Source organism: Etheostoma cragini, chromosome 7 (genome assembly GCF_013103735.1).
Source record: "Etheostoma cragini isolate CJK2018 chromosome 7, CSU_Ecrag_1.0, whole genome shotgun sequence".
Lineage (NCBI taxonomy): Eukaryota > Metazoa > Chordata > Actinopteri > Perciformes > Percidae > Etheostoma > Etheostoma cragini.
The window spans coordinates 13,156,243-13,182,387 of NC_048413.1; the positions used below are offsets into that span (position 1 = coordinate 13,156,243).

Consider the following 26,145-nt stretch of genomic DNA (forward strand, 5'->3'; position numbering starts at 1 on the left):
ATATACACACACACATTCATACCTACACTTGTGCTGACACAATATTACACCCACACACAAACGTGCAGTTTGAAGTTGTTGGACCAGCTCGATACTTACCTCTTGAAAGAGCCCATCTGCAGAAGCTTACTCATTACAGCTCTCTCTGCTTCTCCAAAGAATTTTCCTGTCTGAGAAAGAAGAGAAAGATATTTGTTTTTATTTAATAAATTATGTCAAAGTAACATCCCCTTAAAACTATGTGTTAATAACAAGGTGCAGGTACACATGCCCAGATTGGATTGGTTGTGAGAAACCTTCTATTGCCAAACCCTAAAGCGTGCCGACACAACCCATTGCTACATGGTCTGTGGGACCACTCCTTCTGCTCAGCTAAAAGAACAAGTAACCGTGGCCAAAAAAAATACATCAGTGATGCAAACACAATTTTGAGGGACAAAATTAGGAATAAATCACCCACACATAAAGCTTCCCAGAACCGGTCATTACTACATAGTCTTCAAAAAGAACAACCATCTTCTCTTTGGATTGAGCTTATTATAGACTGTGTGCCATTTTCCACTGCAGATTTTCTTCGGAAACCCCCCCTACAACCCTTTCCCTGTCTATAAGTTTCCTAACCATAATGTGACATCTTCAAATGTACAGTTTTGTCTGACATTTAGTTCTTGGCATAGCAGTGCCTTGCTATGCCTGGAGGGAACTACTAGAACTGTTGGGTCCTTGTAAATTATAGAGTGTAGTCTAGACCTACTCTATCTGTAAAGTGACTCTTGTTATGAATTGATATTATGAATAAAATTGAATTTAATTTAATTTACAATAATAAGGATCTTAACATTCAAAAAGCTTGATAAATCAAAATTGTTGTCCGTTTTTTGTATTAATTAATTCATGATTGGTACACAGTCGCAGGTCTGACCTACTGTCTGTCCAGAGGACAAAGCTATCAAACCATTAGCATCCATTAGCCACATCTGACACAGAACTGGGAGGGTGAACTACACCCTCCATCCAACAACATGAAATTGCCTGAAATGACACAGCCCGGTAGATCCTCCAGCTCACTGGGATAAACCTTCTCAAGACCACTCACACATTTACAGTAGCCTAGTCAAGACCACTCACACATTTACAGTAGCCTAGTCAAGACCACTCACACATTTACAGTAGCCTAGTCAAGACCACTCACACATTTACAGTAGCCTAATACAACATTTGCACCAATCAAATTACTGTAACCTTGTTGGTTCCATTTTTCTCTACAAAAACCACACTGATATGAAACAACTTGACAAGTGGGACCCTAAACGCTCCATCACATCTAAATTAAGATCATATAAAAAGTGGGAGCTGGCAAGTGAGAGACACATGAAAAGGACATGCAGAGGAAGAGAAGGGCAGTGACAGCCAGCGGACTGGCTTCTTAATGAGCCAAAGCCAGAATGACAGCATGTCTGGTGACAGCAAAGCAGAGGGTATATGCTAGGGCAGCACCATGTCTCCTTGAGAGCAGTCTAAGCAACAATATGCATGGGATTATAACTGTAAAAACAAAAACAAATGTAAGATGTATATATGCACTGACTCATTACATACCACATCCACTCTTATGTAATCTTAAACCTGACTTAATATAAATTGTAAAGTCTCATCAAACAAAATTGTCATTAAAGCCTATTGCTGCTATCAGATCTAGTTAATGGACTAATTGCTTCTCTTGAATTGAAACAACATCATAATTTCCACTTGTTATCTGCCCACATGAAAAACAAAAAGGAATGTGTTTATTGCAACTATAAATATTATGCAATATTTTCCATTAACCGTGCCTGATCTGGCACTGTACTGTGTCTCTTTGTGTTTCAGTTTCTTACCAGAGTATAGTCCTCCGCTACCAAAACAAAGCCGTTGTTGTCAATGAGGTAGCAGTTGATGTTCTGTTAAATAGAAAACAAAGTGTTAAAGTAGTTGTAGGAAGTAAAAGTGACAGAATCATGCATGGTTGATGGAGAACAGAAGGCTGACAGACCTCTTCATCACAGCTTATGGAGCATTTACCATCCAATGCTGCACACTGTAAGATGAAAGAAGAATATATCTGATAACTACTGCATTCGGGTGTTACACCAAATATTAAGGCTGTTTATAGATTCATGAATTCCTTTTGTCAGCGGAAAAACTTAACTGTCTTACAAAATTCTTTTCAAATTAATACATTGAATTAAACAGAATGATGACCTTCATGTGTTAAAAGTTCTCCCAAAATATTTTAACAGCTTTTATGGATCATTGAGTCATTAAATATTCATAACATTCGAAACATATTTTTTCAAACAGACTTAACTTGCTTTTGTGTTCAATTGTTTTGTATTTTAAATTTTCTTTGTATTATTATAGGTTCACCAGCGTGTTTGTATTTTACATGTGAATGTGTAAGCATGGTTTGTGTTTAAGCATGTGTACCTGTCTGCTGGCTGTCCAGAATTTCTTCTGAAAGAACTCCAGTTTCATCTGGATGCCCACAGCTGAAAGAGAGTCAACAGAGTTACAGAGACAGAGCAACTGGACATGTGTGTGTTCTGTGTGTTAAAGTGCAAGTGCACTGGGATCTTTATCATTGCAAAAGTCGTCCTACAGGCAAGAGAGGTATTATTTAAATAGACAGAGTAAGAGCGCATCTTTTATGAACGCCAACTGAGGGAAAAGACACACAGACACGTCCACTGTATGTGTATGCCTGTATTTAATACTGAACTGTCTGCACACATGTACACATGATTGCTAACCACATGCAAAATGTGGTTTCACACGATTCTACACCTCTCTCTCTGTGCCCACAAAATACATCCCATTCCTCACTCCCTGTTGTTATCCCGGTAGACATTTCCAGACTTGGTATACAGAGCCTCATCCCAGCAGCTCCCTAAATGCCAAGATTTGACCAGAATTCCTTGCCTGAAAAAAAAAAGGCATTGACATTACATTTTTCAGAGTTGGCTGAGAAAAGATTGATACAGGCTTCAACTTCCCTCTCCTCATCCTTCACTCCTTCGACCCCCTGCTACTAAGACTCAGAGCACCCTAGCTTTCTCTTAGTGGGGCTTTGCCATGTGTTTGGGGTCTGTACAGTACACTTTTCAGGAGCACAATAAAGAGCTTCATCCGAGTGCAAAGCAATGGTAAAAGTTAATGAATGAAAAGTTGCAGATATATTTATTGGCCAATGTAGACATGTGTCACATAAGACACAGGGGATGATGAAATCATAAAAATTGCAATGCAATACAAACTATTGTTTGCTCCCTTTATGTCAGTTGTGTGAATGTAAAGGAAGGAGAATGTGTAAAAATATATTTTCAAGGGTGTGGGCACTGGAAGCCTAACACCACATTTAAAAAAAGCATACAGAAAATATAATTCACAAGAATGTAAAGTAGATGCCAAATGCAACACAATCCCAAAACAAAGGTGTGCCAGAGCATCGGGTAAGTGAAGTTGAGAGCGATGAAAGTCATGACATTTATTGTAGTCCATGACCAGCTTGTTTTCAAAGCTGAACAATGTTTTGACTGTTAACTCCTGGCTATACATTGCCAACCACTTATTTAATTTCCAAACTGGATGTCCCATCAGTACAAAGTCCTTTTGCAAAAATGAGTGTTATGTTGTCAATTATTGGTTCATTGTTTATGGGATTTGGGTGGGGGGATTTGAGAATGTGTGCATCATGTTTAAGATATCTTAAAGTGCATGTAGCTATTAAAGAGGAAGGATTTGGTATTGATAGCTCTAACACTGTTGTGCTATTGGTATAAAACAAATACTGGAGTCAGTGTTGTCTGCCTGACGTTTGATTACTGTAATATAATGCAGATTGCCAACTCAACAATACTTATTTTTAATATTGCACAAATGTTGATTTTATCTTGTTATAAAATTTGGTATCGAAACACACATGCTTACACAAATAGCTAATAGTATTATTAGTCCTTGTCCAGAGGAACAGGTGCAGATTATCCTGTCATAAGCTTTGCCAGATCCTTTCAGCAGCCCACCATTTCTACACCCACATGGAAAACCCAGGAGAAGAGGCTAATTTAAGATGCTGGGCAACAGCAATGGAAATACACATAGTATAAAACCAGGGAGAACTTGGATTATTAAGCCAATAAAAGATACAGGATCATGTACTCTAAAATAATCTGGAAAAACAAAGGAAAGAGTGAGGGACTGAGAAAGAAAACAGATAAGGAGGTCAAATAACTTGCCAGAAAGAAAATACTGTGAAACCTTCAAATAATTAAAAGATTAACGATTTCATCACACAACTCATGTGAAACATGAAACACTCCATATAGTATAGGGTATTATAAAATTAATAAAGAAAAAGCTTAAATATAGTTAAATAGTGTAGGATCTGTTCAGCTAAGGAAATAATTCATGGAAACATGAATGCAAAATGAGCAGTACAGGATTTTGCTCTGTAAAATTGTATTAGAGGTGAAAAGTGCACATTGATGTTGGCTGCTACCTGGAAGTCGACTCAGAGTAAAAAGAGAAAAAGCCCAAATCTATCTCACTAATGCTCGGGACTTTTCTGTACTATGGTGGAACATTTAATTTCCCAAGGTATAATTTAAGAACTTGGGGTTATTTATGCCCTGAGCTGGGTTTATGAGTCCAAAGATGAAATCCGCTCCAAATCCACCCAATCCCAGCCAAAGAGAGATGACAACCGGTTTAAGTCCTCCGGATTTTTCAAGTTCTAATAAGGATTGTATAAACATATACATCCATCAGTGCAAGGGTGCATCCGAGTGTGTGCATGTATGTGCTCAGGTAGGTGCTGGAACAAGGGCAAACATATTTGTTTCTCTTTTCTTTGAGTGTTTATGCATCAATTCACATCCCAGTTACAGAACCTTTAGTACAAGCATAAACCTGCATACAAGTGTCACAAACACACAGAGCTGTCTGAGAGATGAAGTGATTTGAGAATTTTAGTTGTGCATTTCACAGTAGCTACACAGCGCAGGGGTGAATCATGTCATAATGCTGAGCAACAGTTAGAGGATTTGTGTTGTGGTTGAGGCAAAATTAATGAAGATTATATTGGTTGCAAAATCCAGATAAATGATGTTAAAAATGATCAGGTGGTTCATTGCTTTACATTTCAAAAACATTTGGAAAATGCTGTGCTGAACAAATCTCAAACAGCTCTCTGAGTGAACCGTAACATTAAATAGAAAAGATCATATGCAAATCATGCAAACCATCTTTGGAGTTTGTCCTTAAGGCCTTGATGACATATGCATGAAATGCTTTACAAGAGATGCACATGGTGATAATATATGACAATCTGGCAAGAGGAGGAAAAGTAGGGCATGTTTTCTCTCTTTCCTTTTTTGTAACTTGATACTTAACATTTTTAGACGTTGCAGTCTGCACACATCAATAAAAATGGGCTTTTAGCAAATGTAAAGGTGTCATCACACATTTGAGGATGTGTTTCCCTATGTAGGTGCACATGATCACTCAAGTGCACATGTGAGTGTGGATGCAAGTGTACTAGTTTGCACAGATCACAACCCTATACATGCATTTATATTTTTTAAAGCATCTTCATGTGTGCATTAATTGCTCAAGGCTGACTTCTTCACACATTTACCCACAATAAATCAACTAAGTATAAGCCGGTGACATATAATGGCTTCACCTTTTTACTGTATATGACAGAATGAACATAATTGCCATGCCCTTAAGCAGAAGTAAGGATATAAATGTGAATGGATAGGGGGGCAAATATCAGGGAAGGTACTACAAGCCAAGGTCAGCTAGTAAACTTAAGCTTAATCATTGTTAAAAGTGATTTGATCATTAATCCCTCCCTGTATCCATCCTTGTTCAGTTTTTTGCTTCTCCTTCAATCGACCCATGTGGTCAGATAAGCTTAAAAGGCAATCCATTTTCATGTAAAAAAAAAAGAAAAAAAAAGAAAGAAAAAATACTCCATGTGAATTTACTGCAACAGCTTAATATCCTGCTGTGTGCATGTGTGCATGCGTATGTGTGCATTCGTGCGTTCTGTGTTGCTGTGCTGGGGGAGTGTTCTGCCAGCCCTTCTGCCCACGGCTGATGCATATCATGCCACAGCAATGGGAATCCTCCAAATGTGTTCACTCTGTGTCAAAGCGTTTTGAGTATTTGTGTATTTGACATACCGTCATCCAGATCTAATTTTGTTTTGTTCAGCTCTCGCCAGAGCAATAGGAGATAACGTAAATGTCAGCGCACGTGTGTGTGCTGTGATTTAAGAGGAGCAGCTGTCCGCTGGGAGATGACATGCCATCACACTTTCCCCCAATCATGGAGAGGAGCAGAAATAAAAATCAAATCAAGCAAGAGAGTATGTACAATAGCAACATGAAGAAAAATACAAGAGACAGAAAGAGAGGTTGAGAGCCAGTGAGAGAGCTACAGAGATAAAGAGCGATATAGAGATATAAAGCCAGATAGAGAGAGAGAGAGAGAGAGAGAGAGGGAGAGAGCGGCAGAGCTCCCTTACTCCAGTGATTCCCAGACTGGCTGGCAGTAAGCTCTGTGCTCTGATCTGCCTGCTCTGATGGGGTTTCATGCCCGTGCAGGCAGTGTTGGGGATCCTGAAGGCAACACAGGTTCCCGGTGCTGATCTCGGCCTCACTAATTCCTACCTATTGACCATATCAGCCGACACAGAAGAGAGTTCGGACAGCTAATCTTAACCTACTACCGGTGGCTAATGGATCATCAAAAAGTGACAGTCACTAGAATCCAAAAAGGAAGTTAAAAGAAGATTCAATGCAAGTGGCCCAAGGACAACTGGCCGATATGAGAGGTAGGAGCTCCATCACTGGGAAGAATATTAACATGGATGCATTTGTGTATATGTATGTGTTGTACATGTTCATGGCTAGGTGGGCTGCTATCAGCTGCTGAGTCTAGTATGTTGTGTAGAGTGTTGCATAACTGAGTGGAAATGAAGCATGGACTGCTCTTGGCTAACAACCACAACACTTCCTAATTTTAAGCAGTGAAATGCACACACACCAGCACTACATTCACACTTCTATGTTTACAGCTGTACATGAGTATTGCCTTTGAGTGTTTCCAGTTCCAAATAGGTATTGACATCGTTACCAAGCTGATTTAAAGCAGTACTTGCTGTGTGTTGTGTGTGCATGTCATTAAAGCTTCTCTGTGTGTACTTTGGGCTGGAGGGACACATCAGAGCAAAGAGCTATTCTCTTGTGTTGACCTCATTCCAGAGCTGCTGTTACAATGCTCCACTGAGCTGATGCTGTTAATGTGTGTCAGTGTATTGTATGTATTTGAGTTTGTTTATGAGTAGGTGCACACGTGTCTAAGCACATCCAATTAAATGCATTACTGCGTACACACACACTCTCACTTTACTAACAAGGATGCAATTAACACAGGGCTTTGCACTGCAGCATGCTAAATCTCAACCCAGCCATGTTCTGATTGTTATTGTTGAGGCAAGCAACATCAAAACAACACCGCTGCCAAGAGCCACTGTACCAAACTAACACCTGAGCTTAGACCTGGGAGTCTCTGTGCCTGGGTATTTCTAAAATCCACTGCAAAAAGTCCACCAGCCAGCAAAGACAAAATGATGATTACATGCTTTTAATGGGAAATGGTCACTCTAATTAGTAGACTATGTTACAATAGTGTTTAGTCAAAGAATAGGCGAGTAGTGTGCGAAAGGATTTGGTATTTTCCCAGTGATACTGCTGCATAACTGCCGAATGCTAAATAGCAGTTGTTTGAGATGAGTGAAGCACAGAATTTGAACAATTATATTGTGATGTCCCATGCAAATCAACATTCCTCAATGGTTGTTTGATTATTTCAGCTGCACAGTGTTTCCTAAGATGAATCTGATAATAAGCTTCAGGTTGATAATATGAGACCCTCAGCTGCTTAATCATATTGGAAAAATGTAGGCAAAGATTCTAGTTGAAGATGTTGCATGATACAGGAGAAAACAAGATTATTCCCATTTGAGAAAACATTAAACAAACCCAATTAGGAACATGGCTGTTGAGTGTTTAAAAGAACAATGTATGCCTATAGAGATAAACATGGTGCAGCTAATCAATCTGTTCAGGATCTGTGAGTGCAACTTGTGAGCCAGCTTCATTACTAGGCTTGGGTCTGAGCTTCATTTCAATGACCCTCGAGTTAGTCCAGCCAATGCTATAAATAACCCTGTAATGTTCCAGAAGGAATAGACATTCGTCAAGTCATCTCAAATGGGAATGAGACACCCAATATCTGCTGTGTATGGATTTGTGTGTGGGTGCAGGGTTATGAGCTTTTGGTCACCCAGGGCCACTGGCAAAGGGTGGGTGGAAAGTGGGAGTTGGCATATTAGTAATAAGTTAACTTTCTTGTGAACAGTACTATCGGCACAAAGGCAAAGTGAACTTCATTCTATTCAAAGACTTCAAATGCATTTATGAGCACTTGAATGTCTCTTTTCTGTCACAAAGGTTTTTCATTACTTTAGGGAAGGTGGTCATGATGGCAGTTGAAGACTGTATATATATTACTTTTTTCATATTTAGCTGCAAATATGTTAAGATGATTAATCCAATATTTGTCCCCCTTGTTTTCACAGTGGTACAAGTATGTGCCCTCCTCTCCCTCCTCTCTTTGTCACATGCCTGTCCAAAGGAGTGTAGCTGCAACAGCAACACCAAAGTAGTAGACTGCCGGGGTCGAGGCCTATATGACGTCCCCCGACGACTGCATCCGGACACCCAAGAACTTTATCTCCAAGATAACCGTATCAGGGGGCTAGGATCAATGGCTTTCCGAGAAATACCAGTTGTCCGAATTCTCGATCTCTCTAACAACTCTATAACATCTGTTTCACCGACAGCGCTGCTGGGTCTTCGGACTCTACAGCGCCTCAGCCTGGCCTACAACAGCTTGAGAGAGCTTGACAAGCGGTTGCTTGGGCCTATCCGCTCACTTTCACACCTGGACCTCTCACACAACAGGTTAAGCAACAACACTGGAACAGATCAAGTTTGTTGTTTGTCCTTGGTTGAACAACACACAGTATAACTTGATCACAGATTGCTCATTATATGTATTTTGTTTCCTTGCCTTGTCCTTTACTGCAGCCTGTGGGGTTTGCCTGGGGCCATGGGGGACAGTTTAAGGAACCTTAGCCACCTGGGGCTAGCATACAACAGGTTAACAAGATTGGACCGCTCCCTGTTGGAGGTCCTGACCCGCCTGGATAGCCTCACACTACGAAGCAACCCCTGGAGGTGTGACTGCCAGCTCATAGGCCTCAAACTCTGGCTGGAGTCCTACCTCTTTAAAGGTTAGACACTAGTAGCTCCAGGCAGTGGCTAGGGAAATGTCTGCAATGTTTCCAACATCCATCCATCTCAATGCCTTTCCTTCTGGGTAATAGGCTATATGTTGAAATGACCAGTTTACACAATGAGAGTAGAGTCTTAAATAGACTGACTGACCTCAAAATGTTTATATATTGTGCACTGAGAGGTTGACTCAGTAGAATTAAAAACAGTCTAAAAAGTATTTCCAGTCATTAAACAAGGTGGAATAAGTGTGTGTGTAGAAGGAATGCACGTTGTTTTTTGATTTATACTATTATTAAAATCTGATGAGTACTGTGTTTGGGGAGCTAAAGACATGTACGTCAGAGCCGTATTGGATACTGTTATGGTGGGAATTTACAACATGTACAGTAGAGACTTTATTGTGACTATTGCGTCACTGGCATTACCTGACCATAAAGCTTAGCTAAGCTTACCATGCAGCAATAAGAATAATGTCATGCCTCATGTAAGGCACTCTATGCAGCAGCTTGTATAAGTATGGTAGTGATCACAATGGCCAGAGATAGAGAGTGTATTAAGAGTTACATTGCCAACTACATTTTTTCCATTCTAGAACAACCCCAGCAAAGATTAGATAACACAATAACCAGTGTACACTGAGAGATATTGCTCGCTTGGAGTTGGCTGGCCCGCCTACACGCCTGTGTTACCCTGACACAGCTATCGTCTTAGAGGCTGAAAATTCTAATTACTGCAAAACAGAACAATGGACCCAGGGATGTCTGCTTAATAGAAAGCCAGTGGAGAATCAGGCAGGCGGAAAGGAAGTGTGTGACAGAGCATGCTCAACATGAATACCAAAAGAGATGATAAAGGAAATGTAGAGATTTACGGGATAAACACGGGATCACACTTGCTAATATGACCCCTTAAAGTAAGACATTACACCCTACAAGTTATGGGCAGGTTCACGCTCAGCTATGATGATTATGACTGTGGCCGCCTCTGTAGTAAGCTGCCAAAAAGAAATGGGCAATTAACAGAAGATAATGTGCTTATACTACACAACTGACTAATGCACGCCTCCCTATTACTTCCTGCCCCTCAGTCAGTCTTTTACCATCTCATTCTGATTTAACTATTTAACTCTGATCCCAAGGTGGAGTGGTGGATGAGGTGCTTTGCTCCCAGCCAGAGGAAATGAAGGATAAAGATCTGCAGAAAGTCCCTTACCAGCTCTTCCACGCCTGCATGACCACAAGCTACCATTACCTGTTCGCTAACATACACCACCTGGAGTCTGAGAGGCTACTGCGAGGCCACACCCATGGCAACCATGCTCATCCCTCTAGCCACGCTATCCATGTCCCCATGGCAATGGGGGAGGGTTTTGGTGGCGGGGGAGGAGGCGGGGGAGGAGGGGGAGGAGGAGGGGGTTTGCCAGAGTGTGAACCTAAGCAGAGGCATCGGCCTGTCAACTTGCGCCATGCAATTGCCACAGTGATCATCACCGGCGTAGTGTGTGGGATTGTGTGTCTGATGATGCTGGCTGCAGCCGTGTACGGCTGCGCCTATGCCGCTATCATGGCCAAATATCAGCGGGAGCTTAAAAAGAACGAGGAGTTGGCAGCAGCTAAGGGGGCAGATCATGCCATAGCAGATGAGAAGGAACCACTGGAGAATGCTATTGCCTAGGAGGTGATCACATGAACCCTGGACTTAAAATCTGGGCTTCAACCCTTTAACCTAATCCTGAATGGATTGATATGTGTGCTAGCGCATGTGTCAGAAAAAAAAGAAGAGAATGAGATTCTTTACGTGTGGGCGTGTGTGTCCTCACCTCCTACCGAGACTTAGGTAGCTAAACTCCACAGGTATTTGACTATGCACTGATGAGAAGAGTATCTTCTGCTGTATGTGGGTTCGACGGGCAGGCCAAAGAACCCAAAATAAATCAATTCCATTTTATCTCAAAAATGCATATCAAAGATAGGAACAAATTGCTATATATTGATAATTGTGTACTTGTAAGTATGATAGTAAAGGTAAGGTATTCAAAAACAATGGATTTCAGAATTTGTTGTATTTTAGTTGTTCCTAATTTGGAGTCAGATTTTGAGGTAATTTTGCAAAAATTTATAGTAGGCAGCTGCTGTCCGTTAAGGTTTGTTCTAAGTTTTTTGTATCATTGCTGTGAGTGTAAGAGAATGAAAATGAGAGTGTTTGTGTCAGTGTTTTTGCTTGAGTGTGCGTGATGAGATGTATAAGGTATGCACATATTTATAGAGAATATAAGAGTCTGTGCCTAATAACGTGATATAGTTTTTCGTAAGAAATTTGTTTTCTTAAAGGATATTTTTCTGAAGTGAAGATGAGGAATTCGTTGAAGCAATAATGAAACAAACTAAAACAACGACAAAACCTGGACTCAGCCATGTCGTTTTTCTATGAGCTCAGAGGTTCATGAGTTTGAATTTTTAGATCTACAGTTTTTGCGATCAGTTGAGTCTTGTTTGTGAGTTAATGCTGATCACATACCGGTGTTCATGTCATTTAATATGTATTATATAAAATAAAGGGAAACATTTTACCTGATTACTATTTGTCTACTGGCAAATAATTTAAGAAGGCATGTATCCGTAATTGGAGAAATTACCTTTAAAAGAGAAGTTTTGGAAGAAAAAAAGCTTTCCGCTTTTCCGTGGATTCTACTGTTTTCTTACGGTCTCTTTGTTTCACTAATTGTTTTAAAACAGAATACTAAATTCTGGAAACCAAGTTACATTTAATGTAGCCATGCAACCTTTGGTGAAATAAAAGTCATTGATAGCAATACCAATTTCTATAAATACAAGGAAAATACCCCTTATTTGAAGTGTTACCATGGTAATATTTAAAGTAGTAATGCTTGCATGTGTTGCTTGCACAGTAACATTTTTTCTTTAAATTTTTGGTTAGCTAAGTTTCTGTTGAATTGTTATGTCAACTTGACAAGATAAAATGGTGAAACACAGTATATTTCAATGAAAATATTGTGGATTATACTTGATTGTATTCTCGGATTATGCCCCATCTTTTTTTCTGATGGAGATTTAGTTTTTTTTTTCAGTGGTACCATATCAGGGGGATTCTAAAGTATGATATAATGAAAACAGCAGGTCAATCTGATTTCTGTTTCTTTCAGTGTTTGTAAAATGTTACAGTGAGGACATTCAGGCAAGGTTTTCAGATTATATTACAAATTTAGTTTATTGTGCCCATTACGAGCATCCATTAATATAATCTATATATTAATAACTGGCCTTCAGCAGTCATTTTCAGCTTACTCAGTGTAGTGTGGAGACACATGACTTTACACAGATGCCTTTGGTCAAAACGGCTGACCTGAGTTTTGTGGCTCTGTATATTAAGGCAGCAGATTCGCTGCACGTGGCTCAAGATGTGACCACACACAGTGACACACACACAAACACACAAAAAGACACGCTGGAATACACAGGCGCGTATGTACGAGCACGGTAACATTGTGATTCAAGCAATGTCTGCAGGGCCCATGGTGTGTGATGTCATCAGCCTGTCCTGTTCAGTTAGTGTATTAGCGTATTTACAAGTCTACAGCTCAGTGAAGCGCAGAGCAGTGAAAACTGGCCCTAACCGGCCCACGCTAAATTTGCATTCTAGCCTACATCTCTCCTTCCATCTGACTCTCTTATATAAAATTAGCCTCACAGAAATCCTCGATCTGACAAGCTAGATCGTCATTACTGTACATCCGCACCCAATGTAACAATAGGTTATTCATAAAACCTTGTCACTGATTAGTAATTTGGATTGATGCTGAAAAGGATTTGAGAGAATGTTATAATCTTAAAAACAATAGTGATCAAGTCAACAATGTCAAATAGAACCGTGGGCTGGTGTAAACTGTGGGCTGCTTCTGTACCACTAGTGCTGAAAATCTGATGCTCCCTCTATGTACGCCTGTGTGTGTGTGTGTATGTGTGTGTCTGTGTGTGCGCACACGTTGTGGCACTGCACAGACTCTCCCATCTCTGTCCTTCTGCTCCAGTGGTTTCCCCCAGGCCAAGAGTACCCACAATGCACTGCTTTGATGTCAACGCATTCAGGCACCATGAAATAATTTTCTCTTTCTCTGCCCTTTTATTTCTTCTCTTACATTATCACAGCATTTCTATAAAATGTTCCTTTTTCTCCTTTCTTTAGTTTGTCTTTCCATTGTCCAGATTTTTTCTGTGATTCCACTACTGGCATCACTGGCTCTCATCTGTCGACACAAGAACTTGCATAGAAAATCATCAGAAGAAGCTTTTTAATATGAGGGAAAAGCTGTGCTCCACATTGACCCTCGGCCCATATGGGCAATGGAAATAATAGCAATACTGCACATACTGTACACTGTATTTGAATAATATAACTTGCACATTAAAGACAGTAGTGCAGGGTGATTACTAAAGCTAGCAATGTAAAATACAGTGGGACAACAGGACTTTCAAAAGGCATGCAGAGGATAAACATAAAGAAAGTTGGAAAAACCTTATTGCTAGCATACCTGCCCAAGGAATAGAATTGAACCAGAAACGTGTTGTCTATCTATCTTAATATTTTCGCCATTTTGTATGTTTGTATTTTGCTCAACGCAAGAAGCTTTAGATCTTTAAAAAAAGAAAATCTAATTTTTTGCAAACAAGATGCTTCCAACTATTTTTATGTTACTTGCACACCAAAAAAAATCTATTCTCTAACCTGTCATTGTCATATGTACTGTCCATTACCACAGAAAAAGTATTGCATTAGCTACATAATACACAAAACGATGACTGGAAGTCATCTTGTGCCTTTGGGGAGGTTGGTGATGAATGATGTAATTTCACAACTGTTCTAAAAGATAATGCCATAACCACTGTAAAACCACACGTCTATATCTCTATCCTCCCCCAGTGTCCCCATGTAATCTTTCTCCGTAACCAAGTTGATGGCAAACAGAGGGCTGCACATACCATCAACTAGCTGATTGCACCAAGTTGCATTACCCGTGCGTGACATTGTGGGGCTTCTGAGTCACCATGACATGAGATGAGGCAGGCCACAATGAAATCCTGTATTCCACAATATGCCTTAAATAAACACAGGGCCAAAAGATGAATGCACAAAAGGCGTTTATGAAACTGGCATCTATTAATACATTTAGGCATAAGTACTCTTGGATGCACACGTCTGTGCCATGTTGCACTCTCGCCTTCTTCTGACGTTCATGCAGGAGCATGCGCATGGACAAAAAAAGCACATGTGGGCAGTGAGTGCTTTAACTCAAAAAGAGGAAAAGAAGTAGGGTTAGACAACTGTAGACTGGGAAAACAAAGCCAACATAGCAGTGTGAGGAAAATATATTGCAGCCTCTCTCAATCTAGAAGTGTGTGTGGGAGAGATAAAGGACCACTTGAGTCCACACTTACCCGCAGCTATGGGTGATTTCCTCTCATCCAGAAGCTGAATGGCGGTGCTGGCCAATACAACACTCTTGTTTTCTGATCCTAAGCCACACACATAAAAGCACAACACGCACAGGCACACACACAGAGAGTTCACATCCCAGTCATATTATAATTCCTTGTACTAGTTTTGAACTTACCACAGGGTGACTGGACAGAGAAACACTGCACATTGTCATGGCTACCACTAACTGCCACAGTCCTGTGAGAAAGAGTGCATCCAAGGCAAGTCCGGTGAGTAAATAAGAGGCTTTCAGATACCTTGTATTGGCTGGCACTAAGAAAAGCCAAAGGCTGAGGACAGATAGGAACACATTCTCCCTTTGGAGGAGAAACCATTTTGTAGAGACATAGTTAAACTGCAAATGTGCGAGGTGCCTGTGTGTGTGTGTTTTTTGTCAGTGTGTGTTTGTGTGTTCTGGCCAAGTCACTATGGAAAGGGCTGAACCTCTTCCTAACATATCTTATTTTAACCCGCAGCAATCAGTCCTGTCCACAAGAACACAGCCCAGAATTAATAAGAGAGGAAGGTAGATATGAAAAAAGGTCTTTCTAACACAAGTGAGTATAAAGTTTAAATAGGGCATTTGACCAAATGTGAGTTTCTTCTGATTGACTTTATAGTGTTTCTTATGACTCTTGCCCTGTTCCTTATCAGTAACGCTCCAGACAATTGGTGGTGCCAGTCTCACAGTGACAAATAGTTTCATTATAAGGCATGGGCCGGTATTAGATTGTGCTGGTATGATGACCTTCAGCAAAAATATCAAGGTTTCATGGTATTGCGATATTGTAATTACAGCTTTAAAATCTATTATTTTGAAATGTCTGGGTAAAAAACTACAACTTTTTTCCATTGAACACAATGTATTTAATTTTTTTTTAAACTGCTCACTGGCAGGGAGACGGATTTCTCACTCAAAACAGCTCATACCGCAAGAACGGTATGACGGGAAATTTGAGTGGTATTGAAATCAACCTTTTTCAAACCAGGGTATACATTGAAACCGGTAATTGTTCCATGCCTATTCAGTATATCACACTCGTAAAGGCTTGTGTGTAGAACTGAAAATAATTTACAAGTAATAACTGACTTATCCCTGAACGTTTGATTTTGATGGGAGAACTGATTCATCATCTTTTAAAAATGTAAATCCACAACTAACCTGAGTTGAAAGGCAGAGAGTAGACAAAGGTACCAGGAACTTGTTCTGCTGCTCTCTTGTACCAAAGGGGGAAGTGATCGGCGTTAAACACCCCCTCTCTGTCTTCAGCTGTCAGAAAGTCTCTTGAAGCAGACAGGAAACAGAGGTGATGAAGATACAGAGGATTCACACAGGCAAAACATGATACCCATTAGAATCATAAACAAAGTGAGAATCAAGACGTGCACTCCTAAGCTTACATCTGTGTATACGCACGTTTAGACTGAATCCATAACTCAGAATACTTACTGGTTTGTAAGCTCGTCAGGCACCACAAACAGGTTAATTCTGGACAGGCCTGTTCTTGTGCCCAGGTAAGCTATCTCCACCCCTTTATCAGAGTTCCTGTGTAGTATGACAAATACATTTAGTAACCTGCATTTGTGCACAATTGTAATTTTCTATCACCATCAACAAATCAGCCTAAGATTTCTGTAATTATTTTAAATCTATGTAAGTATTTTCAGGGAGTAAAATTGGTCTTTGACCACATGATTCAGATTCAGTTTAGTTTATTAAAAATAAAGATTGAGATAAGATAAATGTTATTGTCCAGTAGGAAATTTGTCATGGGCAAACCCATGCATTGACTATCAATTGTATCATATCAATCATTGGATTAAAAACATGGGAAAAGAAGGGAGGAGTGGGTCACACACTCTGATTTATTGAGCACGAGACTCGTCCAATAGGCCTCCAAAGGGGCAGTCACCACCGCGTCGAATAGAACCTCCTGAATCAGCTCCTTGTCACCTAACAAGGCAAACACATCGATTTTGAAATTAATAAAACAGCCATAACACAAGCAATGTATATACAGTAAATCAATAAGCAGGGAGAGGAATGGAGGATTTGTAGATGAGTTTAACTAACATTGTAGGTGGGGTTCATGTCCATTGAGGTAAAGTTTGATTGCCTCTATCTGGGACAAGTAGCGGTGCTCTGGGTGCTCGTCTGTGTTGCAGTATGTCCTGCAATATAACAAGAATAGACAACAAATATATTGATTACCTAAAATAACATGTAACACTGTCACATTTGGAACCAGCCATTTGAAATTACCTAGGATGTTTTTCAAAACTCAACCATCTAGCCCAGTTGCTCTCAGTGACTTTTATATAGCAGGGCATTTATGATTAATAAAATGTGATGTGAAAACCAAATAAGGTTTTCCAATTTAAAAGCATTAGTTTCAAAAGTGTTAACTGTAATTTCCTCAGATGTTGGTTCCAATTCCCGGTGACCACAAGTCATCAAGTGACACAAGGCATAAAGTCAAACTCTTGGAGATCCTCAATCTGTAACATAACTATTGTACTGCAGTTACACTGTATAAACTTATTTTTCTAAATTTAAAAGTAGGAAGATAGGAATGTATTTGCAATACAGTCCAATCAAAATGTGACATGATTAGGGATGACAAGGATATTGTCACAACAGAAACATCCAGCATCGTCAATATAATCTTACCATTCGTCTGCCAGAGCTACATCAGGATGCTCCAAGTCATGAAGTCCTGAAACAAAATAGGAAATATACACCTCAAATAAAATAAGCAAAAGCACTCAATATGAACTCACACAGAAAGAAATAGGGGTAGGGACCTACACCTAAAATGCACACACTCTTAAACACACACCAGGGTTGAAAAATGTTTTTTTTTAATGGATGTGACAGGTCTGATTAGATCAGGAAGAGCCAAGTCATGCTCAGAAGGCTCTACATGATGGACATGTTTAGAGAAACACACAGACATGCACACACACACACACACACACACTAGAGCCACCACATGAATATTAACATACATGAGGCTGAAGATGAAAATAGACACACATACACAGAGGCACACATATGCACTGTCAAGACATGGACACATCTAAGGAGCCGCTAAAGAAATATAAACTTCCTGTCCAATTGTGGCTTTCAAGTTCATTATCACTTCATTTATCTATAAATTGCAGGAACGTGTGTGTGTGTCTGTGTGTCTGTGTGTCTGTGTTTCTGCATGTGTGTCTGTGTGCTTGTTATGCGCATATCTATCAAACCATTAGTCCAGGTGTCTTTCTACAGGCACAAGTTAGTGCACTGCCAAGATTTGACGTTATTTGGATTAGAAATGCAAAAGATATTGTTAAATATACTGTTCATGGGTAAAAGATTAAGCACACACTGGCTTTTGCCTTTGACTCTTTTCCTGCTTCCAACGTTAGCTACATGATTGGATATACCAAACTTTTCTTTTTCTTTCTTTATTAAACAAACGCCAGACACTATATAGTATTAAGTTAAGTAGTAAGTATTACAAGCTCTAGCCTGCATTCACCACTTCTAAACAGTGGCAGAAAATGAAGTGAGCTCGGAGATTATTCCTTCACTAAACCGAGCAGACAGCACTTTCATCAGACTCCCCCTGGGTCTGGTTAATTAAGTGAACTGCTAACCAATAACATTAACGTGGCCAAAATACCCCTGCGAATCAAATCCCCTACTTCACCGTTAACTGGCAAACCACTAAACCTGTATGGAAATGAACACCTCAGCTGAAATGTTAAATTCATTAACAATCCGACACAAGACAACTCTCTCTCTCTCTCTCTTTCTCAGCATGTACGCGCACAAATGCAGGCACGCACGCACGCGCGCACACACACTCACACACACAGTATGGTTCTGGTGTGGTATTTGATTAGCGCAGATACATATCTGCTGATTAGCTCTCATAACGGGCCGGGTGGGCAGCGCACCGCCACGAGTCCATGATGCTAATGTCGATGTGATTACCGGTACTCCACATATTTATTGTAATATTTTGTAATTACATTCGGAATCTGCAATGTTCTCTGTCAGGTAAATCAGTAAGTTAGTAGAAGGTGTACCGGAAAAGTTGCATATGAAGTGGTTTAGGGTCTTTCTGTAAGTAATTTTGGGGTAATATTTGGTTTTGATGAATTGTACAAGCAGCAATACCACAGATAAATAATTGGCCCGTTCCAAACAGGCACACTTTCAACGGGCACTGCACTAGTTATTACAAAATGTGTGTGTGTGTGAGAGAGAGAGAGAGAAAGAGAAAGACAGCATGAGTACTTTTACTCGCAATGCTTTAGTAAATTTCCCTATTTTTATATACATAATGTTTTTATACAGTGTAGTACAATACACATATTTAATTTTAATTTTATTTACCTATATGTATTTATTACTTGTAATTTTCCATGTATGGAATTGATATACAGTATATTGTAGAATAATGTACTGTACACGTCTTAACATATTCCTATATTTATTTTATGTATCATCACTGTTGTTCCAAAAGAATTATATTATGAAATATAAATAAAAAAAGAAAATAAATTCTTTTCCACTGTATAAATGGCTCTAACTTGTTTGTGCTTTTTCTTCCAAATATTCTGAAAGCAGGATTCATATGTGGCATCGGTACTCTTTTTCTTCAGTAAAGTATCTAAAAAACCACTGCAGCAGAGTAAAATAGTGTTAGCGGAGTGAGTAATGTAGACACAAAAACAACAGAACAGAAAGCGGGAGAGAAGAGCACTATAGACAGAAACGACACACAAAACAAAAGAGTTAAAGTAGATGAAAATAAAGAAAAGAGAGGATTTCCTACCTTCCTCCACAGTAACATTCCCTCTGAAGAAATACTTCCCGTGGCCTCTGGAAAGAGCTACTCCTAAACTAAAAACAAATATAAATGTTTTTTTACGACTCAACCAGTATTTTGTTGTACAAAGAACACTATGATAATTGATGTTTCAGTAATTCTACTGTACAAACTAAAACTTTGTTCATTGATCAAAGAAATGTCTCCAGTTTCCTTACCTGAAAGGAGTCCCTTTGATGTCCGTGTAATAGTAATCATTATGCAACACCAGTACACGCTTCTGAAATGAAAGAGATTAACATATTCCATTATACACTGCAGTAAACAGCAGGCAGTGTGATAGCAGTTATCTGATGTGATACCCTGCAGTCTGGCCCCATCTACTGGTGAGGGGGGGGTACATTCTGTTGTTGTCACACAACCTGTTACTCTGCAGATGGATGTGTGTTTTTGCCGTCTGTGAGTAGCTTGATAAGGATTGTGAATCTGAATCTGTGTGTACATTTCAGTGTGTGTGTGTTTATTTATTTACATATTGAATGCTTAATAATCAGGCTAATGCATAATGCTCTTCACTAAGCTTTAATAAAATATGCAAAGTGTGCACATGCACACGCACGCACGCACGCACGCAAGCACACACACACACACACACACACACACACACACACACACACACACACACATACACACACACCTGAATGGCTCAGAAAGGAAAGTAGTAAAAGAGAATAATTTGGGCTGCTGTCTCTCCTGTACTCAGCAACATATGCTTGGTAGAGATAAGGGGCTCACACTTACAGACAGACACCAATGCATGCATGCAGAGCAAACTAAATCAGAAACAAAATCCCCAAGTCAACACTGTGCCAAGTGTGACAAGCCCTTGGCAGAGAGGATTCTCCCTGCCAGTACGTTCTCTGGTTCACCATTTGGGTACATCAAAAAAGTGCTTGCTTGTGTGTGTTTTGGATTTTGGAATTATGGATTACTCACCCCTTTGTCAACACTCTTCTTCACCTCCATGGAGAAAGTCCCTGTCTTCCTGTTGACCATGGCATTTCTCAGCTAGCAGCACAAAGCACATACCGAATCTCAAACATCATATTGCATTGGGGGGAGGGGGAAGCTTAATGTACATTTACTGCAAGTGTCTCACCGTGTCATCCTTATCCTCCCATTCCACCTCAGACAGATCCACACTGCTGTAGTTGGGCTTCCTTCGCTTCTTGCCATCTCCATACTGTACACGCAGGCCCATGTAAACACACGTGCACGCACAGAGAGAGAAACTAAAAACATTGAAACACAAAGAATATACTGCACCATACCAAGGCAGCAACTACTGGTTATTTAATCTATTTTTAATTACAACACATTCTATTTGTCAATTAAAGCCCAATTTCCAAGATCCCAAGCTAACATTTTCATGTTGTTAATAAAAAAAAATCAATTTACAATGCTATAAACCAAATAAAAAGCATATTTTGATAAACTAATAGCCAATAATGAATGACAAAGCATGATGAACATATATTTCAAGACAAGCAACAGTTATTTTATATTAGCAAAAAGATTGAAAGCATGTGAAAAATCATCGCCTCGCTCTGCTCAAGGTTTAAAAAACATTTTTTTTAAAGTCAAGTAATCAGCATATGGAAAGCTTTTATTTCTTGTATCCCTTTTGTTTAATTACTACTCAAAAACAACAAGTTATAGTATTACCCAAGCAGTGACTTCCTGGAGTCTTGTCATCGTCGTAAGATTGGCAGGCAACCAGGTTAAGCTACGCTATATATGTCTGTGATGTTCATTTAATTATATGTCATTTATAAGGTCAAAATGATTTTTAGCATTTTCAATTCTAACTTTTTAACCACATACAACTCTTAATAGACATTAAACAATTATGACAGAGGTCAGATTATTGGGCGTATTAATGTGTACTTGTGAGTCCCCCATACGAGTGAGGACAGCCTCCTACCCCTAATTAGTTGTTAAACACTGTTCATTAACGTATTCAATTAGACCGCAATTAAACCATCTGTCTGTCTGTGTCAGTGTCTGTTCTCTCATCTCTTCCATGTCTGTTCTCCTCCTATACCTCCATATCTCTCGTTTTCCTTCCAGTGTTTTACCCCGCTTTGTCACCATGCACCTATTCTCACATTAAGCAGGTTCCTTTCTCTCGCCAACCTCCCTTCCCTCCCTCTCTGCATTCTCTCCTCTCATCCTCTTGTGAGAGGAGTGAGTGAGTACAATAGAGTTAATCACAACCATTCAGAAGCTGTATCTCTGTCTATTCACAGCACAGCGGAGCCCTGGAACACACTCTCCTCATCTGCATACCACCACACAGCCAATTCACAAGCAAGACACGGCGCATAGACACAACTATGCTTTCATTTTCAATATCAATCAGCATCTCAATTTACAACGAAATCAGTAATTGACTTGACATGAACTCGAGATTCGTATTCCACAGTTGCTTGTTATAAAATAAATTAATACATTTTAACTTGTGCCCTTAAAGGGAGTGCTAAGATAATAAGGTTCATACTCATAGTTATACTCATACTACATAGTTAACAGAGCATCAAAATGATGCTGGAGGTAGTACTCACAAGTGGCCGTAGATCTGGATGGGTGAGGATGTAGCCGTTGTTAGTGATTGCAAAGGCGTAGCCGTGAATGCCGAGCTAGGAGGACACACACACACACACACACACACACACACACACACACACACACACCAAATGGATGCATGACAAATCTGTCCCGATTTGAAAATCTGGGCTAATCAAGCTCTTTGTAATCTTTTACTGGCAGAGTATTTGCCTTTGTGGTGAAACTCACTGAACTGCACAATACAAGGAAGATGTTATAATTCTTCCATGTCTGGACAAATAACACACTTTCAAATGTCAAATTACATCCAACCAACCAAGCTTCAGATCTACATGTAAAAGAAATCAGCACAAGAGATGTGGTGGGGGATACTATCAGAATGCATTAGTATACATAGTGTATAATTTTCCTGTCATTATTGGACGTGAGGAAAGAGGTGTGAATAATCAGTGTCAAAATTTCAACCAAACATTTGATGTATCTGGTACTGGGTTTGGCGTTCAAGTACTGCACTGTGGAGTTGGATTCACATATGCGTAGATATTAAAAAAATCTAAACCCTTTATAGTAACTTGCTTTAGTTTTTACTGACTTAGCAACCAGGTGAATGGCACATTCACAAAGTTCAACCATGGTTCAGAAGATAGGATTATAAAAAAGTGTCACGGTGTAGATGGTCTCTGATAGCCGTACCTTATATTTGGGGATGGTCTTGAGCAGCTCAGAGACAGGCACGTCTGTTCCAACCACCCCGAGCAGGATGCCACGGTTCCTCTGGAAGCACACACATTACAAATATTCTTAGGTTGCGTTTTAAACGTTAATTAAACAACACAGTCTCTTATAGATCCACTGTTTATGACATAACACATTTCAATCTATAATGTATATTTGATTAGTGATGCTCTACTGTGTCCTCATTTACAGTCTCCAATCAAACTGAAATTAGCGTTTATCAAAGACAAACATTATTTCACAATTTGTGTCTATTGTCTCAAACCCTAATTCCTTGTGAGTTATGCAATATGTAATTGCATAGCGTTTTTTCAATTAAACTAAACTGCTTGTTAGAGAAAACTACTTGGTGAAACATAACAGTAGTGGCAGTGAATGTGCTATTGGTTTTATTGCACTTTATGTACACTTACAGTCTCATTCTTGGTACTAAACACTGGCATTGCCACTGTTGTCATCAGAACCGGACCTTGACCATCTTCCATCTTAATGATTCATGAGGGAAGAAAAAGTGAAAGATAGCAAATGAGAGGGTAAGGAATGAGAAAGAGAGACAGAGGAAGGGAAAAGAGGGAAGCTAATGATGAAACATTATAGTTACAAAAGAAACGTAACTACATGGAATCATGCAGATTATTATTAGAATCATCTTGCTTAAAGACACTCAACGACTGCATAACACTGGTTCCTTAAGTAGTGAGTACCTGATAGGAATTATGCAGCAGACCTAGTTGGATTATTTTCTTCCATGACATGTTTTATTGTGTATTATTATGTTTATTATTTGCCTTAAAATGTGTTCAATCACCAGCCTGCCTTTGATTTCTTGCAGAATAAGCTTATCCAAAGGCAAAGCTTCCAGTTGGAATCTGGGTATCTTCCCTCCCTAAAGACTGCTGGAATAATTATGATATTTATCTTTCCAGCGGCTGTCTGTATCAGACGATGATATCCATTAGAGATGAAAGCTTCACACTGTTATGAAGATACTGGAGGAGGGCTTACCACTTGGCAAAAAAGTGGTCTGACCTTGTCCATTAGGAAAATGTCAAAACTGTCTTTAGGTCAGTCACTCACGCAGTTTATGTAAGTCATTGGTACAATAAGTAAATAAATGAATCCCAAAAGTTAGATGGGGTGGCAAAAAAACTAAAATCAAGTTGCTTATGATCTGTTTAAATGTCAACTGAGTATTAGTTTTTTAGACAGACTTAAATATAAGATTTCATCATCTTACTTTACTTAGGGAACTATCCCATTTAACCAATCCTCTTGACTGCTTCCTGTATACTTTCCTTCTTGCAGCGCTCCCCACCCATTTACCTCCAGTAATATTAGGTAATGACAGGAAACTGCTAGCATCCATTCTGTCTCCCTCAGACATTGGGGAAAGGGAAATTGGTGACCCGAGCCCAGAGAGCTGATAATAGCAATCCAAGACGCAAGATTGGACATCAAACAGAGAACAAAGAACACCTACGTACAGCTGCTGTAACAATGCACAGCCTTGGTGCCGGAGAAAAGGATCGATTAAAGGACAGCAAAACGAGCAAAGCCTCATCTAAAAATAAGAAATCTATTCCAAGCTCAGGTCTATTGGATCATGTATCATCGGTAAGCGGATGTGTGGACTGAGATTTATTGTGTATGCCCATGAGCTGTTGTTGAGCAGTCCCATCAAATGTGTGCTGGTTGTACATCAACAGTAATCTATGTTTTTTTTTTTTTTCAGTATATGTGCATTTGGTCAAAACCAGGCTTGTCCAGCTGCTTTGGGAAAAGACAAACTGTAATTAAGAAGATAACAAGAGCTGCATGGAGAAAGGCAGCCAACAACTGCATCTGTTGGATTCAAAACGGCACAGCTACAGCTAGTAACCCAGAGGAGTTTAGACCTTTAAACCTGTGCTTCATTATCCAAACACAGGAGAGGAAAGAGGTACTTTCTCAAAACCTAAATGAGTGTCCTACAACATCACCGTGCCTAGGGGAGTGCTCTGTATCTAGAATTTGATCTAATCTAATACATAACCTGCAACATCTAATGCAAGGTCAGAAATCAACATACGTTTGGGCCAAATCTGCATCATCATTGCCTCCATGGCTTTTTCATTATCAGTCAGAGCAAATGGGGTGTGTAAGTCTGTTCCCCTGCTGTGGGTCAGAGAATGAAAAAAATAACTCCTCTGGACTCAAATACACTCGCTCCTCACTGACACATACACTCACACATACCCAGACAGTTGCACCCCTAAGAGGGCTCAGATACACACACCCTGCCCTGTGTTTGCTGTCTCAAGGGACACCTCGTAATCTAGGTTGCTGTGACAAATTGTGTTCTGGTGGACGAGGTAACCCTTGTTTCCTAGGAGACTGGGTTTAATTGTATTGGTGTGTGTAAGCCTTGGGGCCAAAGCCCCCTGTAGGCTCTTGTGGGAAAATGAACACGTACCAAAAAGTTAGCCGAGCTGGCACGGGCCTGGCACATCTATGAAAGCTCTCGCTTGCCTCAATCACAATTAAAACTTTTGTTATATTCAACAGTCAGGACATTTTTACAACAGCCTACAACTTCAATTTGTCATCAAAAGGAAATCAAGTGCTTGCAGTTTTCCCATGTGTCTTTGTGAGTGCAATTTGCAACCCCACGTGCTCCTTTACATCCATTTATGTTCTCCTCCAAACTTTCTTTTCAAATCTCTTACATTCGTTCTCTTACCCTCCCTCCACTCAAATATCGCCCCCCACACCACCACCTCCCTCCCACCATCCCTGAGCTCCAGTGTCAGTTCATCCGACAAGGTGGGAAACAAAGCCAAATGAGCCAGAGAATGATGGATGAAGCTGGTGAGACGAAGGTGAGGAGGGAGGGAGAGGAGAACAGGAGAGGATGGGCAAGCAAAGGTGGGGGGGATGCAAAGTGAAACAGAGAAAGAGAGGGGAGAGGCTAGAAAGATTATTGGGTTGCACTGAGAGGGATAGGGAGAGGAGAGTAAAAAGATAGAATGAAGGGTACATCTGGAAAGATGATACACATCAGCCCTGGAACATAAATA

The 26,145-nt window shown here is 39.9% G+C and overlaps 2 protein-coding genes across 4 annotated transcripts in view; one reads left to right on the forward strand and one right to left on the reverse strand.

The window, feature by feature from the left end:
- The window catches only part of cacna2d3a (calcium channel, voltage-dependent, alpha 2/delta subunit 3a), a 135,072-nt gene that overhangs the window by 11,857 nt on the left and 97,070 nt on the right, over nucleotides 1-26,145 (reverse strand). For all 3 annotated transcript variants that reach the window (XM_034877748.1, XM_034877746.1, XM_034877747.1), the window contains 17 exons: nucleotides 23,503-23,574; nucleotides 23,048-23,128; nucleotides 22,351-22,425; nucleotides 20,886-20,969; nucleotides 20,723-20,794; nucleotides 19,945-20,006; nucleotides 19,733-19,800; nucleotides 17,572-17,617; nucleotides 16,975-17,072; nucleotides 16,761-16,854; nucleotides 16,351-16,446; nucleotides 16,063-16,184; nucleotides 14,861-14,938; nucleotides 2,467-2,528; nucleotides 2,033-2,077; nucleotides 1,878-1,940; nucleotides 100-170 (listed from right to left, as the gene is read on the reverse strand). In XM_034877748.1, coding sequence (XP_034733639.1) covers nucleotides 100-170; nucleotides 1,878-1,940; nucleotides 2,033-2,077; nucleotides 2,467-2,528; nucleotides 14,861-14,938; nucleotides 16,063-16,184; nucleotides 16,351-16,446; nucleotides 16,761-16,854; nucleotides 16,975-17,072; nucleotides 17,572-17,617; nucleotides 19,733-19,800; nucleotides 19,945-20,006; nucleotides 20,723-20,794; nucleotides 20,886-20,969; nucleotides 22,351-22,425; nucleotides 23,048-23,128; nucleotides 23,503-23,574 — 1,289 coding nt within the window. The remainder of the gene's footprint in view (nucleotides 1-99; nucleotides 171-1,877; nucleotides 1,941-2,032; nucleotides 2,078-2,466; nucleotides 2,529-14,860; nucleotides 14,939-16,062; nucleotides 16,185-16,350; nucleotides 16,447-16,760; nucleotides 16,855-16,974; nucleotides 17,073-17,571; nucleotides 17,618-19,732; nucleotides 19,801-19,944; nucleotides 20,007-20,722; nucleotides 20,795-20,885; nucleotides 20,970-22,350; nucleotides 22,426-23,047; nucleotides 23,129-23,502; nucleotides 23,575-26,145) is intronic.
- On the forward strand, nucleotides 6,160-11,172 carry LOC117948211 (leucine-rich repeat and transmembrane domain-containing protein 1). Its single transcript, XM_034877749.1, has 4 exons — nucleotides 6,160-6,877; nucleotides 8,687-9,071; nucleotides 9,198-9,403; nucleotides 10,546-11,172. The coding sequence occupies exons 1-4, from the start codon at nucleotides 6,841-6,843 to the stop codon at nucleotides 11,079-11,081; spliced, it is 1,164 nt and encodes a 387-aa protein (XP_034733640.1). The 5' UTR covers nucleotides 6,160-6,840; the 3' UTR covers nucleotides 11,082-11,172.

What these genes read in the sequence shown, in the direction of transcription:
- LOC117948211 (XM_034877749.1), top strand. Translation starts at nt 6,841, where the DNA reads ATGCAAGTGGCCCAAGGACAACTGGCCGATATGAGAG. An exon ending in ACAACTGGCCGATATGAGAG is followed by an intron (nt 6,878 to 8,686) that starts GTAGGAGCTCCA and finishes TTGTTTTCACAG; the next exon opens with TGGTACAAGTATGTGCCCTC. An exon ending in CTGGACCTCTCACACAACAG is followed by an intron (nt 9,072 to 9,197) that starts GTTAAGCAACAA and finishes CCTTTACTGCAG; the next exon opens with CCTGTGGGGTTTGCCTGGGG.